Source organism: Microtus oregoni, unplaced genomic scaffold (assembly GCF_018167655.1).
Source record: "Microtus oregoni isolate MIOR12 unplaced genomic scaffold, Mior012 000003F_ref0000135, whole genome shotgun sequence".
Classification (NCBI taxonomy): domain Eukaryota; kingdom Metazoa; phylum Chordata; class Mammalia; order Rodentia; family Cricetidae; genus Microtus; species Microtus oregoni.
In genome coordinates, this window is record NW_024543062.1 from 2,545,804 (window position 1) to 2,557,780 (window position 11,977).

General features: G+C 52.1%; 1 protein-coding gene across 3 annotated transcripts in view; it reads left to right on the forward strand.

Annotated features, from left to right (window-relative positions):
- Positions 1–8,519, forward strand: part of LOC121446571 (IQ domain-containing protein E-like) — a 45,191-nt gene extending 36,672 nt beyond the window's left edge. For 2 of the 3 annotated variants that reach the window (XM_041649260.1, XM_041649262.1), the window contains 5 exons: positions 251–370; positions 699–826; positions 1,699–1,799; positions 5,422–5,655; positions 6,157–8,519. In XM_041649260.1, coding sequence (XP_041505194.1) covers positions 251–370; positions 699–826; positions 1,699–1,799; positions 5,422–5,655; positions 6,157–6,287 — 714 coding nt within the window. In that variant the 3' untranslated portion in view covers positions 6,288–8,519. The remainder of the gene's footprint in view (positions 1–250; positions 371–698; positions 827–1,698; positions 1,800–5,421; positions 5,656–6,156) is intronic. The other variant, XM_041649261.1, reaches the window with a different exon arrangement.
- The last annotated feature ends 3,458 nt before the right edge of the window (positions 8,520–11,977 follow it).

Here is an 11,977-nt window from a genome sequence, read left to right on the forward strand (position 1 = left end):
GAAGTAATCTTAGCGGCTGGTGTAACTGTCCTAGCCCCTGATTGGACTGTGTTCAGGACTGTTTTGCTGCGGCAGTCAGCACGTGCCTTTCCCTCCCTGTGGTCCAGTGTGTGTGCATGCGCCAGCATGTGGGGTTAGGAGGGCCAGACAGGAGGCACTGTGTCATGCCCGTGAGGTTACACCACAGGACGAGCTTTCTCTGTTCCCCTTTAGTCTTCTAGAAACCAAGTCCTTCCCTCTTTCCTGCCAGGCAGCAACTGTGCTCCAGGCGGCCTTCAGGGGACACCTAGCTCGTTCTAAGCTGTTATGCAACAAAGCTCTAGACTTCAGGTCTCCGAGCCTGCCTGGCCTTCCCAGCCTTCCCAACCAGGTAACCATCTGGCTGGACAGACACCAGCTGCTCGACCCTTCTTCAGCAGAGGAATCTCAAGCCCTTTGCAGCCTTCTCGTCTTCCTAGCTGGGTAGATGTGCCTGGTGCTTCATCCATCCGTGTCAGGGGCAGCCCAGCAGTGGTCCCGTTGACACATCCAGGACTGGTTTAGCCTTGGTGGGGTCCAAGCAGGCCTCACAGTGACTGCTGATGAGGAGCGCTGTTGGGGGTGCAGCTGGAAAGCACGCCCTTCCTGTCCAATAGTTGCATGCTGCATTTGGGGACACCTGGGTGGCCCCAGACAGGTCTCTCTCCTGTTGTCATTAGCTGCAGAGCTCTCCCACATCTCGTGTCCCAAGCCCCACCTTCCAGCCTGAAGATAGCCCAGCACAAGAGGAGGCCATCACTGTCATCCAGTCCATCCTCCGGGGATACCTGGCCCAGGCCAGGTTCATGTGAGTGGGCCACAGGCATCTCTGTGCTGTTACTTCGGGGAATGGGGGCACCCATTTTGTGGCTATCCAGGGTTCCCGTGGGATTCACAATGATGTGCTGTCATGATTCTGTGAGCCATGGCCTGGCAGTTCACTGTAGCAATTGGTAGGCCTTTACAGATATCCTAGCTTCACTTCCACTATTGGGTAAGCTGTAGGCTCTCACCCTCTGGAGAAGACCGTCCTAGAACATGTCTCTATGATGGGGGAAGCAAGGAGGTATGTGGACAGCGAGTGGAACATTAGTGTGTGGGCATCGCGAACTTGGGCTCATATACTGTCCCTTTTAAAGAAAAATGCAAAAAAAAAAAAAAAAGGGCTGGAGAGATGGCTCAGAGGTTAAGAGCATTGTCTGCTCTTCCAAAGGTCCTGAGTTCAATTCCCAGCAACCACGTGGTGGCTTACAACCATCTGTAATGGGGTCTGGTGCCCTCTTCTGGCCTGCAGGCATACACACAGACAAAATATTGTATACATAATAAATAAGTATTAAAAAAAAAAGAAAAATGCAACTTGGCACAGTGGTACGCACCTGTAATTCCAACGCTCAGGAGGCTGAGGCAGGCGGATCTCTGTGAGTTCAAGGCCAGCCTGGTCTACAGATCAAGTTCCAGGAGAGCCAGAAAAAAAATCCTGTCTCAAAAAAACAAAAACAAAACAAAAAGACCCTGGGTTCAGCAGGGCCTTGAATACATGAGCCAAGGGCATAGACTCCCAGGGCAAGCAAGCATTGTCAAGGCCTAGACACACTTGCAGTGTCTCGCCTGTGGAAGTGGCTGCTGCCCCGTGGATCAGTCCAGCCCGTGGTTCAGCCAGAGCTTTCTGTCTTTCAGTGCCAACTGCTGCAGAGGGCTCGCTGCCTCAGCTCAGAGGGAAGCTGTCTCAACCACACCCTCAGGATCCGCCTCCCCACCTTCCCTAGCAGCTTCTTCTGGTAATTTCTTTTGTTTGGTTCCACCACAAGGGGGAGGTGGCCCTCCAAGGGTTAAGCCAAAAGAAGGCTGGGTAAGAATGCAAGGGACTTATTCCCACTGTGAGTTGCCTCAGCCAACCTGAGTTCATACCTATGCTGGAAAACCAGACCTTGCCCCTCCTCCGCTGGTGCTGGGGCCACAGCTGGGGTTTGAGCCAGTAGACTGCACCAGTGACCGCAGTGGCTTGGGCCCTGTGTTCTCAAGTACCCTCAAGCCGTGCAGTCAAAGCTTTCCTGGCTTCTGTTTCTTCAGCCATCAGCCGTCAGGGCTCCTTGAGGGTTTCTCCTGACTGCTTGTTTAGGGAAACACTGCTTACAATTCCTTTGTCTGCTCCATTAAAGCCCCAAAGTTGGCTGAAGATGTAGCATAGTGTATAGCACTTCTTCCACTCTGTGTGAGGCCCTGGTTCCATTGAAAACAACAACAAGCTGGCAGTGGGGGCACACGTCTTTAATCCCAGTGCACTGGAGGCAGAAGCAGGCAGATCTCAGTGAGTTCAGGGCCAGCCTGGTCTACAGAGCAAATTCCAGGACAGCCAGGGCTACACAGAGAGCCTGTCTCTAAAATAAAATAATAAAAAAAAAATCAATAAAGAAAATAACATTGGTTAAAGAAGCCCCAGGCTGACTCAGAAGGATCACTCAGTTGGTAAAGGAACTGTGTTAAATTCCCAGGCCCCACACTGAAAAACCCCTAGGCATGGTGATATGTGCTTGTAATATCAGCGCTGGAGAGGTAGAGACAGGAAGGGCCCTGGGGCTCACTGGCTAGCCAGCTTAGCCAGATCATCAAGTTCCTGGCCAGGGAGAGACCCCATTTCAAAAAATAAAAGATAAAGTTAACAGCACCTGAGAAATCACACTACCTATGATTAACAATGGCTTCTGCCTACACACAAACACACACACACACACACACACATGCATACACTCATATAGACACATCAAAATCAAGTCCAGGACCCAGGCAGACTGTGTTCCCAGCTATGAGATCAGGCCCACACTGAGACGCAGTTGCTGTAGGCCCCTGCCTGAGGGCCATCTCCTCACGAGTAGAGAGCTGGGCTAAACAGACCAACAGTCTGCTAGCCCATGGACTCTACTCTCTGTGGCTGTGCCGCCAGCTCCTGCCTTAGCTACAGTAGTGCCTCACTGTGGCTGGTATTGATGAGGCTGCTAGGGACTGGGGTCATGTTAGAAACAGAAGTTCATCTGAGGTTCTGTCCATGCGTGTGACACCCCAGGGACCTGGTGCTTCCCAGAGACATCTGAACCCTTGGGTGTCAGAGGTGGAACTAAGGAAGCTGGCAAGGTCTGAGAAGTGCTGGTTGCTAGGGACAGGAGGCTGGGTGGCTGCTGGGACAACGGGTGGGTGGGCTGGTCCTGCCCAGGACTGACATGCCTTACCCAGAATGGGGTCCTTCAGGGAAGGTCAGCAAGGAGAGCTGTGGGGAAGCTACCGAGGCAGAAGATGAGGCAGAAGAGCCAGCAGCCCTGCAGTTCTATTCAGGTAAACGTGTGGCAGTGGTGGCCAGGGAGCACCTCCTTGAGCAATCTCCCAACTCCGATGGCAGAAGAGGCACACAATGAAAACAAGCCTGTGACTCTGATTCCAACCTCACCCAGAGACCATGGCTGGCTGGCCTTCTCTAGTAGCTCTCTCCCTCCTGTTTATGTTTTCTTTGAGGTGCTTGAGATGGAACCTAGGGCTTTGCACATGCTAGAGAAGTGATTGGCTGAGCCACACCCCAGCCCCTCACTGGGGTAGTCTAGGCAGGTGCCCTACCACTGAGCCACACCCCAGCCCCTCACTGGGGGGGATTCTAGGCAGAGGCTCTACCACTGAGCCACACCCCAGCCCCTCACTGGGGGATTCTAGGCAGAGGCTCTACCACTGAGCCACACCCCAACCCCATAGTAAGGGGTGCTCTACCATTGACACGTTCTCCGCCTTTCATGGTGAGAGGTGGGGGTGGTAGACATGTACTGTGTACATCTGAGCCACATTCCCAACCCTTAGCTGGTTCTGACTGGATTGGTCACTCTTCTTCAGTTCCCAGGGTCCCCATAGGAGTCCGTTTAGAGACCCTCCTGCCACACCATGTTTAACGTGTTATCACAGTTGAAAGTCATACATTGACTTCAGCTGTCACTTTCTGAGCTGTGTCAGAGCTGCAAAACCGTGAGCTTTGCTGTTCTCTCCAAACCCTGCTCTGCAAAGCGCAGTGAGCCAAGTCAGAAGCCCTTGGATTTCAGAGAAGGCAGGCACACAGACACCAGAACCCCAAAGCCACCGCCAGCCTGCAGTCCCCAGGCCCCCAAAGGCTTTAGACAGTTCTCCAAAAAGCTGTCTGTCCTGATCTCATCAGGTTCTGTGTCTGCTGACATTTAAATTATTTGGTCAGGGCTAAAAAGTTTGTTTATGGTGTGTTTCGTCCTCTTGTCAAGTGTGATTTTAAAATGGCAGATCTATCTACCTGTATAGACTGGTCCAGAAGCATTCACTGCTCCACAGGTATTGACCCCCTCGGGATATACATCCATGTGAGAAAGTGAATGAATGGCACCTTGTTTGAGCTGACTGTGTTGGGATGTCCTTTAGTTGGCTGGTTGTTGAGACAGGCTCTCACAGTCTTCCTGTGTCTGCCACTCCCGTGAGTTTACAGACATCACAGCCACACCCAAACCTTGACTGTGATTTTAGAGAAAATTAAATGTAGAGGAGCCTGCCCTCAGTCCCAGCAAAGGGAAGAGGATGGGCTGGGCTGGACCAGCCACATAGTGACTTTAAGGCTAGACAGAGTTACATGAGACTGTCTCATAAAAGGAAGGAAAGAGCTTGGTTAAGAGCGTTGGCTGCTCTTGCTGAGGGTCTGAGTTCAGTTTTTAGCATCCACGTGGCAGCTCACAACTTTCTATAACTCCAGTTCCAGGGGATCCAAATCCCCTGCTTGTTCTATAGCTCTGCACACATTTGGTGCACAGATGTACATGCAGGCAAAACACCTGTACACATAAAATAACTTTTTAAAGAAGAGAGGGTCAAGAAGAAGGAAGGAGGAAGAAAAGGAAACAAAACCTAGTGCCACAAGCTAAAAATCCCAGGAATCTAGAGACTGAGGCAGGAGGATCATAAGGCTAGCCAGAGCTACATGGCAAGCCTCTATCTTAAAAACAAAACAAAAAGGCTAAGGAGAAAAAAGATTCAGGGAAGTGTGTCAGTGGGTGAAGCACTTGAGCGCAAGCCTGAGACCTGAGTTCAGATCCCCAGCACCTTTGTGAAGCCAGGCATAGTCATATGCGTCTGCAATCCCAGAATTCCTACGGAGGGCAACACAGCATCAGAGAACCTGTCTCAGACAGGGTGGAAGCTGAGAACCCCACCTAAGGCTGTCCTTGGCCCTCCACTTCTGCACCGTGGTACTCTGATGTTTACACATACCGAGATTATGAAATACATGAGATTGCCGTTTGTAGGAACTGTGGAGAAGAGGCAGACAGCCAAGTCAGGTTGCATGATGGGGTCGGGATCTTGTTCTTTTAAAATCTCAAATCAGTAACATTTCATTCCCCTCCCCTTTAGAAGCAATGCGAGTGGGGCTCTGTCCCAAGGAGGAGCCGAGAGAGACCGTTGCAGCTGGACCTGCCTCCTCACAGTCCTCGGTGCCCGACTCCCCCCAGGGTGGCCACTGGGACTGTCCATCCCCATTCAGTCTGGACGATGTACCTCAGTCCAGCATGACGGATGTGATGTGCTTGGATCTGCTTGGATGTGAAGAAAGGAGCAGTAGCACCGGAAGTGCTCAGCCATCCCTGGGTACGTCCCCTCTGTCCCCTGTGCTCCATCCCTGCTCCTCACCAGGCAGGGCAGGCAGCTCGGGGCCACTTCAGCTAGGACCTGCTTATACACAGTGGCCACTTGGTTCTGATTCCCTTTGCACCTTTTTGTTTTCTGAGCTAATCTTACTGTGTAGTCCAGGCTGGCCTCAAACTTCACTGTATAACCTAGTCTAGCCTTAAATTTGTGATCATCCTCATCCTCCTCCATCAGTTTTCCAAGTGCAGGGATTACAGGAGTGCACCACCACCGCAGGCCTGCATGTGTTTTCATGTCAGCAGTGGCCAGACTGTCCCAAGAATAGGAACTAGCAAGAGGCTCTGTAGGGCTGTGCAGGTAGGCTCTGAAGGTCCCTGGCTGTGTGTCTGGGGCTTCAGTCTTGCACGCCAGAATCTGCTGATGGCCGAGTGTACAGCTCACAGCTGTCTACACCTGTGACTGGCTCCACGTGGCTGACCTCCCTTTCCCGATTCATTTCAGTGGTGTCCTCTCCCCCAGGACTACAGCCCACAGCGTCACCAACCCCTGAGGAGGATGTCTGCTCCGACGACTCCGATGATATTATCTTTTCGCCATTTCTGCCCAGGAAGAAAAGCCCCTCCCCATTCTAGGACCCCAGTCATTGCCTCCAGGTGAGGTGGCTGTGGGGCCAGGTTAGAGGACTCGCTAACTGAATTTGAGAAGATGACCTATCTTGCTAGGGAAAGAGTCCACCTCGGGAACACCTCAACCATCAGTTTTCTTATGTATTGTGCCTGTGCCTTTGAAGGATCCTGGTGGCTCTACGCTGCTCTCTGGGGAGGGCATGCGGCCACCTCCCACTTCCATCTCTGGTTTCAGCCCGTGTGTTTCCAGTGCCCACAGATATGTCCACCCCAAATCAGGGCAGCAGGGAGTCTTGCAAAGTCTGCCACCTGCCCTTGACCTTGGCACTGCCAGCTGCCATGAGATGCAGCCTTCCTCATCTTGTGCTGCTCAGTGCCTTACAGGTCACACAGCTAAGTCTCCTGTCCCCTCAGCAGAACACAGTCATATCTAAGCCAGCAAGAAGCTACGGACATCAGGGTCCCCAGATGAGCCCCTGTCCCATGGGCTCCTTGCTCCCCTTTCTCTTACCCCCCACCACCTCCGTCCCCTTGGGAGGATGAATTCTTTGAAGATCACCTGGCAGTGTGACATGGAGTGGCTCAGCAGGTATTGAGAGACAGCACGAGGACAGAGCCACAGGTCACCAAGAGAGGAGACGGAGAGCAGGGCCAGGAGCCAGCTCACCATCCCAGAAGAGACAAGTCTCAGGGAAGAACAAATTCCAGTGTCGACCTAGGGACAGCCCTGTCACCTGGCACCAGTGCCACCTGGCCCACTCAGCACCAGAAGTTGAGATCTTGGTCCCAGTTTGTGAAATTAGCTGTTGTCAGTGGGTGAGAATGAGGGGTTTGGGGCTTGGGCAGGGTTTTAGGGGTATCCATGCTCTGTGTAGCTCAGGTCTGCCGTCCATGCTTCCCTGTCATGCCTGTGGGACTGACTGCTGGCTGTCTCCATAGATCACTGGGGATGGGACTTTCTGGCCCCATGGGACTGGCTTTTTTCTTAGGCAAAACCTAGTGCTAGAAAGTTCCTTCTTGGACTAGACTTGTGGGGACACCAGGTTTGCTGTTAGGGACCATTTATTTACTGCTGGCGTCCTCCACAGAACACCTTCCTAATGCTGCACACAGCAGGCTGGGCATGGGACCCTCAGGATGGGAGCTGGGCTTGCGGCCAGAGGCCAGGAAGATGGAACCCAACTTTGTCGACCTGCCCCAGGACAGGGAAAGGGCCCCTAATACTGTGATGGGACCAAGCACACCTGCCTAGCCCTTTTCTCCACCAGGGGGCAAAAAACAACTCAGCCAGGACCCTGGCAGGCTCAGTTTTTTATGCACTTTGCCTGTGGGCTGTCCGCCAAATTAGTTTTCTTCCCTGTGTACTGGTAATTTTACCAACGTGGCAGCCAAGTGGAGCCCTCTGTAGATCTGCCTCCCTACCACAACTTGGGTGTGTTCCCTGTGATTGATGCCACCACTTGAAGCTTCAGTCCATCCACTCGGGCACAAGAAGGTGACTACAAGTGGCCCCCTCTTGTGCCTGTACCTTCCCCAAGACCAAAGGTCCTTATGTGGCTGCTCTGTCCTCTCTCTTATTTAATAGCAGCCATTTATGCATTGAGTGTTCTGAGCATGAACATTCAGGAGTTCTAGGTTGGTGGGGGGCAGGGGTAAAGGGGGGTGTCTTCACCTCGGCTGCCCCCACCTCAGGAAAGGGGGCAGGGTCTGTAGGTGTGAGGCTTATCTGTGCAGCCAGCCTGGCCAGTGGACAGTGAAGTCAAGATCAGCCCCTGCACTTGAGTTTTCTGAGAACATGTCCCTGCAAACAGGAAAGCTACAACCCTCCTGTCCTTTGGTGCAGCAGCTAATCTATTAAAGGTAAACCCTGTCTTGAAGCTACCTCAGTAAATCACGGTGCCTCAAGCCTCTGTCTTTGGCCGGTGTCCTGTGTCCTGTGCTCCCCACCCAGGCCCCATTGGTACAGCAGGCTGCCCCTGGCTGATCTGACGCAGAGAGCCCTGGGGGGAGGGGGGGTAACTTCTGTGGGACCTAGGAACAGTGCAGAGAGCTGCTGCTGGCTCCCCAGGAGCAAATGTGTAGGATTTCAGCCAGTCAGTCCAGCTTTGGACTTTGCCTGGTCTATAAGATAAGCAGACTCCTCGTGCTTGGCTTGCTTTCGGAGGCATAAGTCCTCCAGCATGTGGCTGGCCAGCTAGGGCCATTGGCAAAGCCCAAACTACAGAGACTGTGGGTGGAGTGAGCTGTAGGCCAATGGCGGGGGCGGGGGGGGTGGTGGCTGTGGTAGGATCAGCTATGAGAAGAGGAGCCAGAGACTGGGCCAACCCTGCTGAGAGTGTGATTGGTCCAGGACCCAGCCAGTTGTGGTCTGTGAATTGTAAGTGGGGCGGTAGGAAGTAAAAAAATTCATCCTTGGGGGAGACTAGGAGTGGAAACATTTCCAGAAAGAAAGGGCCTCAGACCTTAACATTCAGGACCAAGCGGGCCCAGGTATGTGCACTTGAGATGGGTAAATGATGTCTCTGTGCCCTTATTTCCACGGCAACACCTTCACATCACCTTGATCTTAAAGAGCAGCTGTGAGACTTCTCTGAAGGCTGGTAGGTTGTCCAACTTTGGAAGAAACCATGCTTTCTTCATGACTCCACCGGTGGGCAGCAACCAACCTGCTGAGCCTGCCCTGGGCCAGTTGTCCTGTGTGGAGAGCTGGAAAGGTGAAGGTGCTACTCACACCAAGGAGGTGCTGGGTGGAGGCCTTGGGCGGCTCTGGAGAGTGCTCAGGAAGCCAGTTGGGCTTGGGACACAGGGCTTATAGGGACCCTGTGGTGTTCCTCTTACCCGTGACTGGGGGAAGGAGATACCTCTGGTTCAAAAACCAGGAATAGACTGGGGTTACCATCCTGAAGACGCCACCCCAGCGAAATAGCGAGATCTAGGAACACCGCAGCCCTCTGTTGCCCTTGGTTCACCTCCACCCACCACATGCAGCTGAGACGGAAGTGCTGAGAGGGGGCTGGTACAATCCAGGCTTCCCAAAGCTAGCAAAACAGGCAGCAGCAAGCTGAGTGTGGATGGAGAACAAACCTATAGTGAGCTTTTGTGGGGCACTAGGGATGGACCCTGAGTCCTAGTATGAGCTAGGCAAGTGCTCTACCACTGAGCCACACTACCAGCCCCTCAGTGCATTCTTGATGCTGTGTTATCACGGGGGCGTGCAGCATTGAAAGGGGTTTTGTCAGAAGCCACCAAGACCGTAGTCCCTCTAAACTGCCTGATGGCTGAGCAGAAATCGCCAGGGCCCTGTGCCTGGTGTTTTGTAAAGTACCATAGTACATTGGGAGCTTGTCGTGGGTCCATTTCAGCACCAAGGAAGGGCTGTGGCTGAGTGACCCTGGCTGCAGGTGCTGGCTGTATTCTGTCTGATAATGTCTATTTTTGTCTCCCGACGAGGGGAGTGAGGACCATGCCTTCAGTTTCACAGACCCAGAACCCTCGGTGAAGAGACCATCATTAGAAAAGAACGAGCTAACCAGTGTAGATTCCTTTAAAGCTATAAATACCTTCCCGGGAAAGCACTCTAACCTTTGAGATCTAAATAAAAATTCCATTATATCCTGGTCAAACTAATTGCAAATTCCTCTGGGGGTGGGAGAGAGCAGCGATCGCTTCCACCTGGCTCAGGCACTCTGAAGACCAGAGACTCAGTAAACACAACTGGTGTGAACCCAGGCTGGCCCCTTCTCCAGGCACCTGCCTCCCCAGACCCACAGAGCCTGCATACGCATACAGCAGCCACTCTAACTGACTACCTTTCTGGCGCAGGCCACAGCTGGGCAAGCCCCTATTAAAATGAGAGAAATTACATCTAAAAGCTGGCAGATGAAGCTGTCAGGATGACTCAGAACAGTCAGCAGTGGGTCCCTGGCCTTTTTGGTCTTAATTTTTCTCTCTCCCCCTCTTTAAACAGGGCCTTGCTATATAGCACTGGCTGGCATAGGATTAAAGCCATGCACCACCACACCCAGCTTTTTTAAAAAATGGTAATTTAGGGCTGGAGAGATGTCTCAGAGGTTAAGAGCACCGACTCTTCTTCCAGAGGTCCTGAGTTCAATTCCCAGCAACCACATGGTGACTCAGCCATCTGTGAGATCTGGTTCCCTCTTCTGTCATGCAAGCATACATGGAAGGAATGTTGTATACATAATAAATAAAATTTTTAAAAAATGGTAATTTAGGGCCAGCAAGATAGCTCAGTAGATAAAGGCACCTAATGCCAAGCCTGACAGCCTGAATTCAATCTTCAGACCGCCATGGCGGAAGGAGAGCCAGATTCCACTCGTCTTCTGATGTCTGTATGTATGTCATGGTGCATGTATACACAAAAATTGTAATGAGAACGTTTAGATTTTTGCATATGTGTGTGTGTGTGTATGCCTGTGTGTTTGTGTGGATGTTCAGGGGTGTGTGTGCCAGAGTTCAGTGTCCGGTGTATTCCTCGATTGCTCCACAACTTTTTTTATGTATAATTATTTTTAAGGATTAAGTGTATGAGCGTTTTGTTTGCACATATGTCTATGTACATGGTACCCTTGGAAGTCAAAAGAAGGCATCAGATCCCCCAGGAACTGGAGTTAAAATTACTAACCACCATGTGGGTACTGGAACTAGAGCCTGGGTCCTCAGCAACAAGAAGTACCCATAATTGCTGAACCATCTCTCCAGCTCCTCTGGATCCTTTGAGATGGGAACTTCTGCTGACCTGGACCCTATTGATTCAACTAGGCTGACTAATGAGCTCCAGGAACCGGCCTGTCTCTGCCTTCCCATGCTGGGCTACAGATGTAATGCCACCTCATCCAGCAGGTGGCACCAACCTGAGCTCAGGTCCTCGTGCTTACATGGCACCAAGCCATCTCCCAGACCTTGTGTAAAAAGTGTGTCCGCGCATGTGCATGTCCACGCATCACAGCATGCCACGGAGATCCGAGGAAAGCTTGCAAGATACACTTCTCTCCTATGTTGGTACCCGAGGAATTGAACTCGGGTCATCAGGCTTGGCAGCAAATCCTTAACCCACTGAGCCATCTCACTCATTCCCCAGCTCTTTAATGAAAAAAAATAAAGTCACAATCTCAATAAATCACCCAGATTGGCCTTGAACTCAGCTTGTAGCCAAGACATGCCTTGAATGTGGGGCCCTCTTGTCTCAACTTCCTAAGGAGCTTGGACTATAAACCTGTACCACCAGGCCTGGTTCATGCATGCCTTCTTAAAGCCTGGGGAGCTGTAATTCCGTGCCTGACTGGCCCATTTTAAATCCACCATTCCCCCAAGTCCCCAGGGAACACAGGAAGAATTTGAATCCCTTGTTCCTTTTGGCAGCACTGCCGGGTTCGGAATACGAATGATGGGGATGGAAACAGGCTGGCCTGTCTGCACAGGCACCCACTAATGGCCTTTGGCTAGCATGTCTTCCCATGGGCTCCCTCAAGCTGGACCCAGTTACAGCTGGAGGGACAGCCCCATTAGACGGTGCCTGCCTGAGGAGCTTGGAAGAGGTTTCCATGGTGCTGGGGCTCTCTCTGAACAAGGAGAAAGGGGTGCCCCTGAGCTACTCGTTAATTAAGCCCAGAACAGCCAGGATTCAAAGAACAGTCCAGTGTGTGCCAGGGCTCCTGGGGGGCCATTCATGGGAC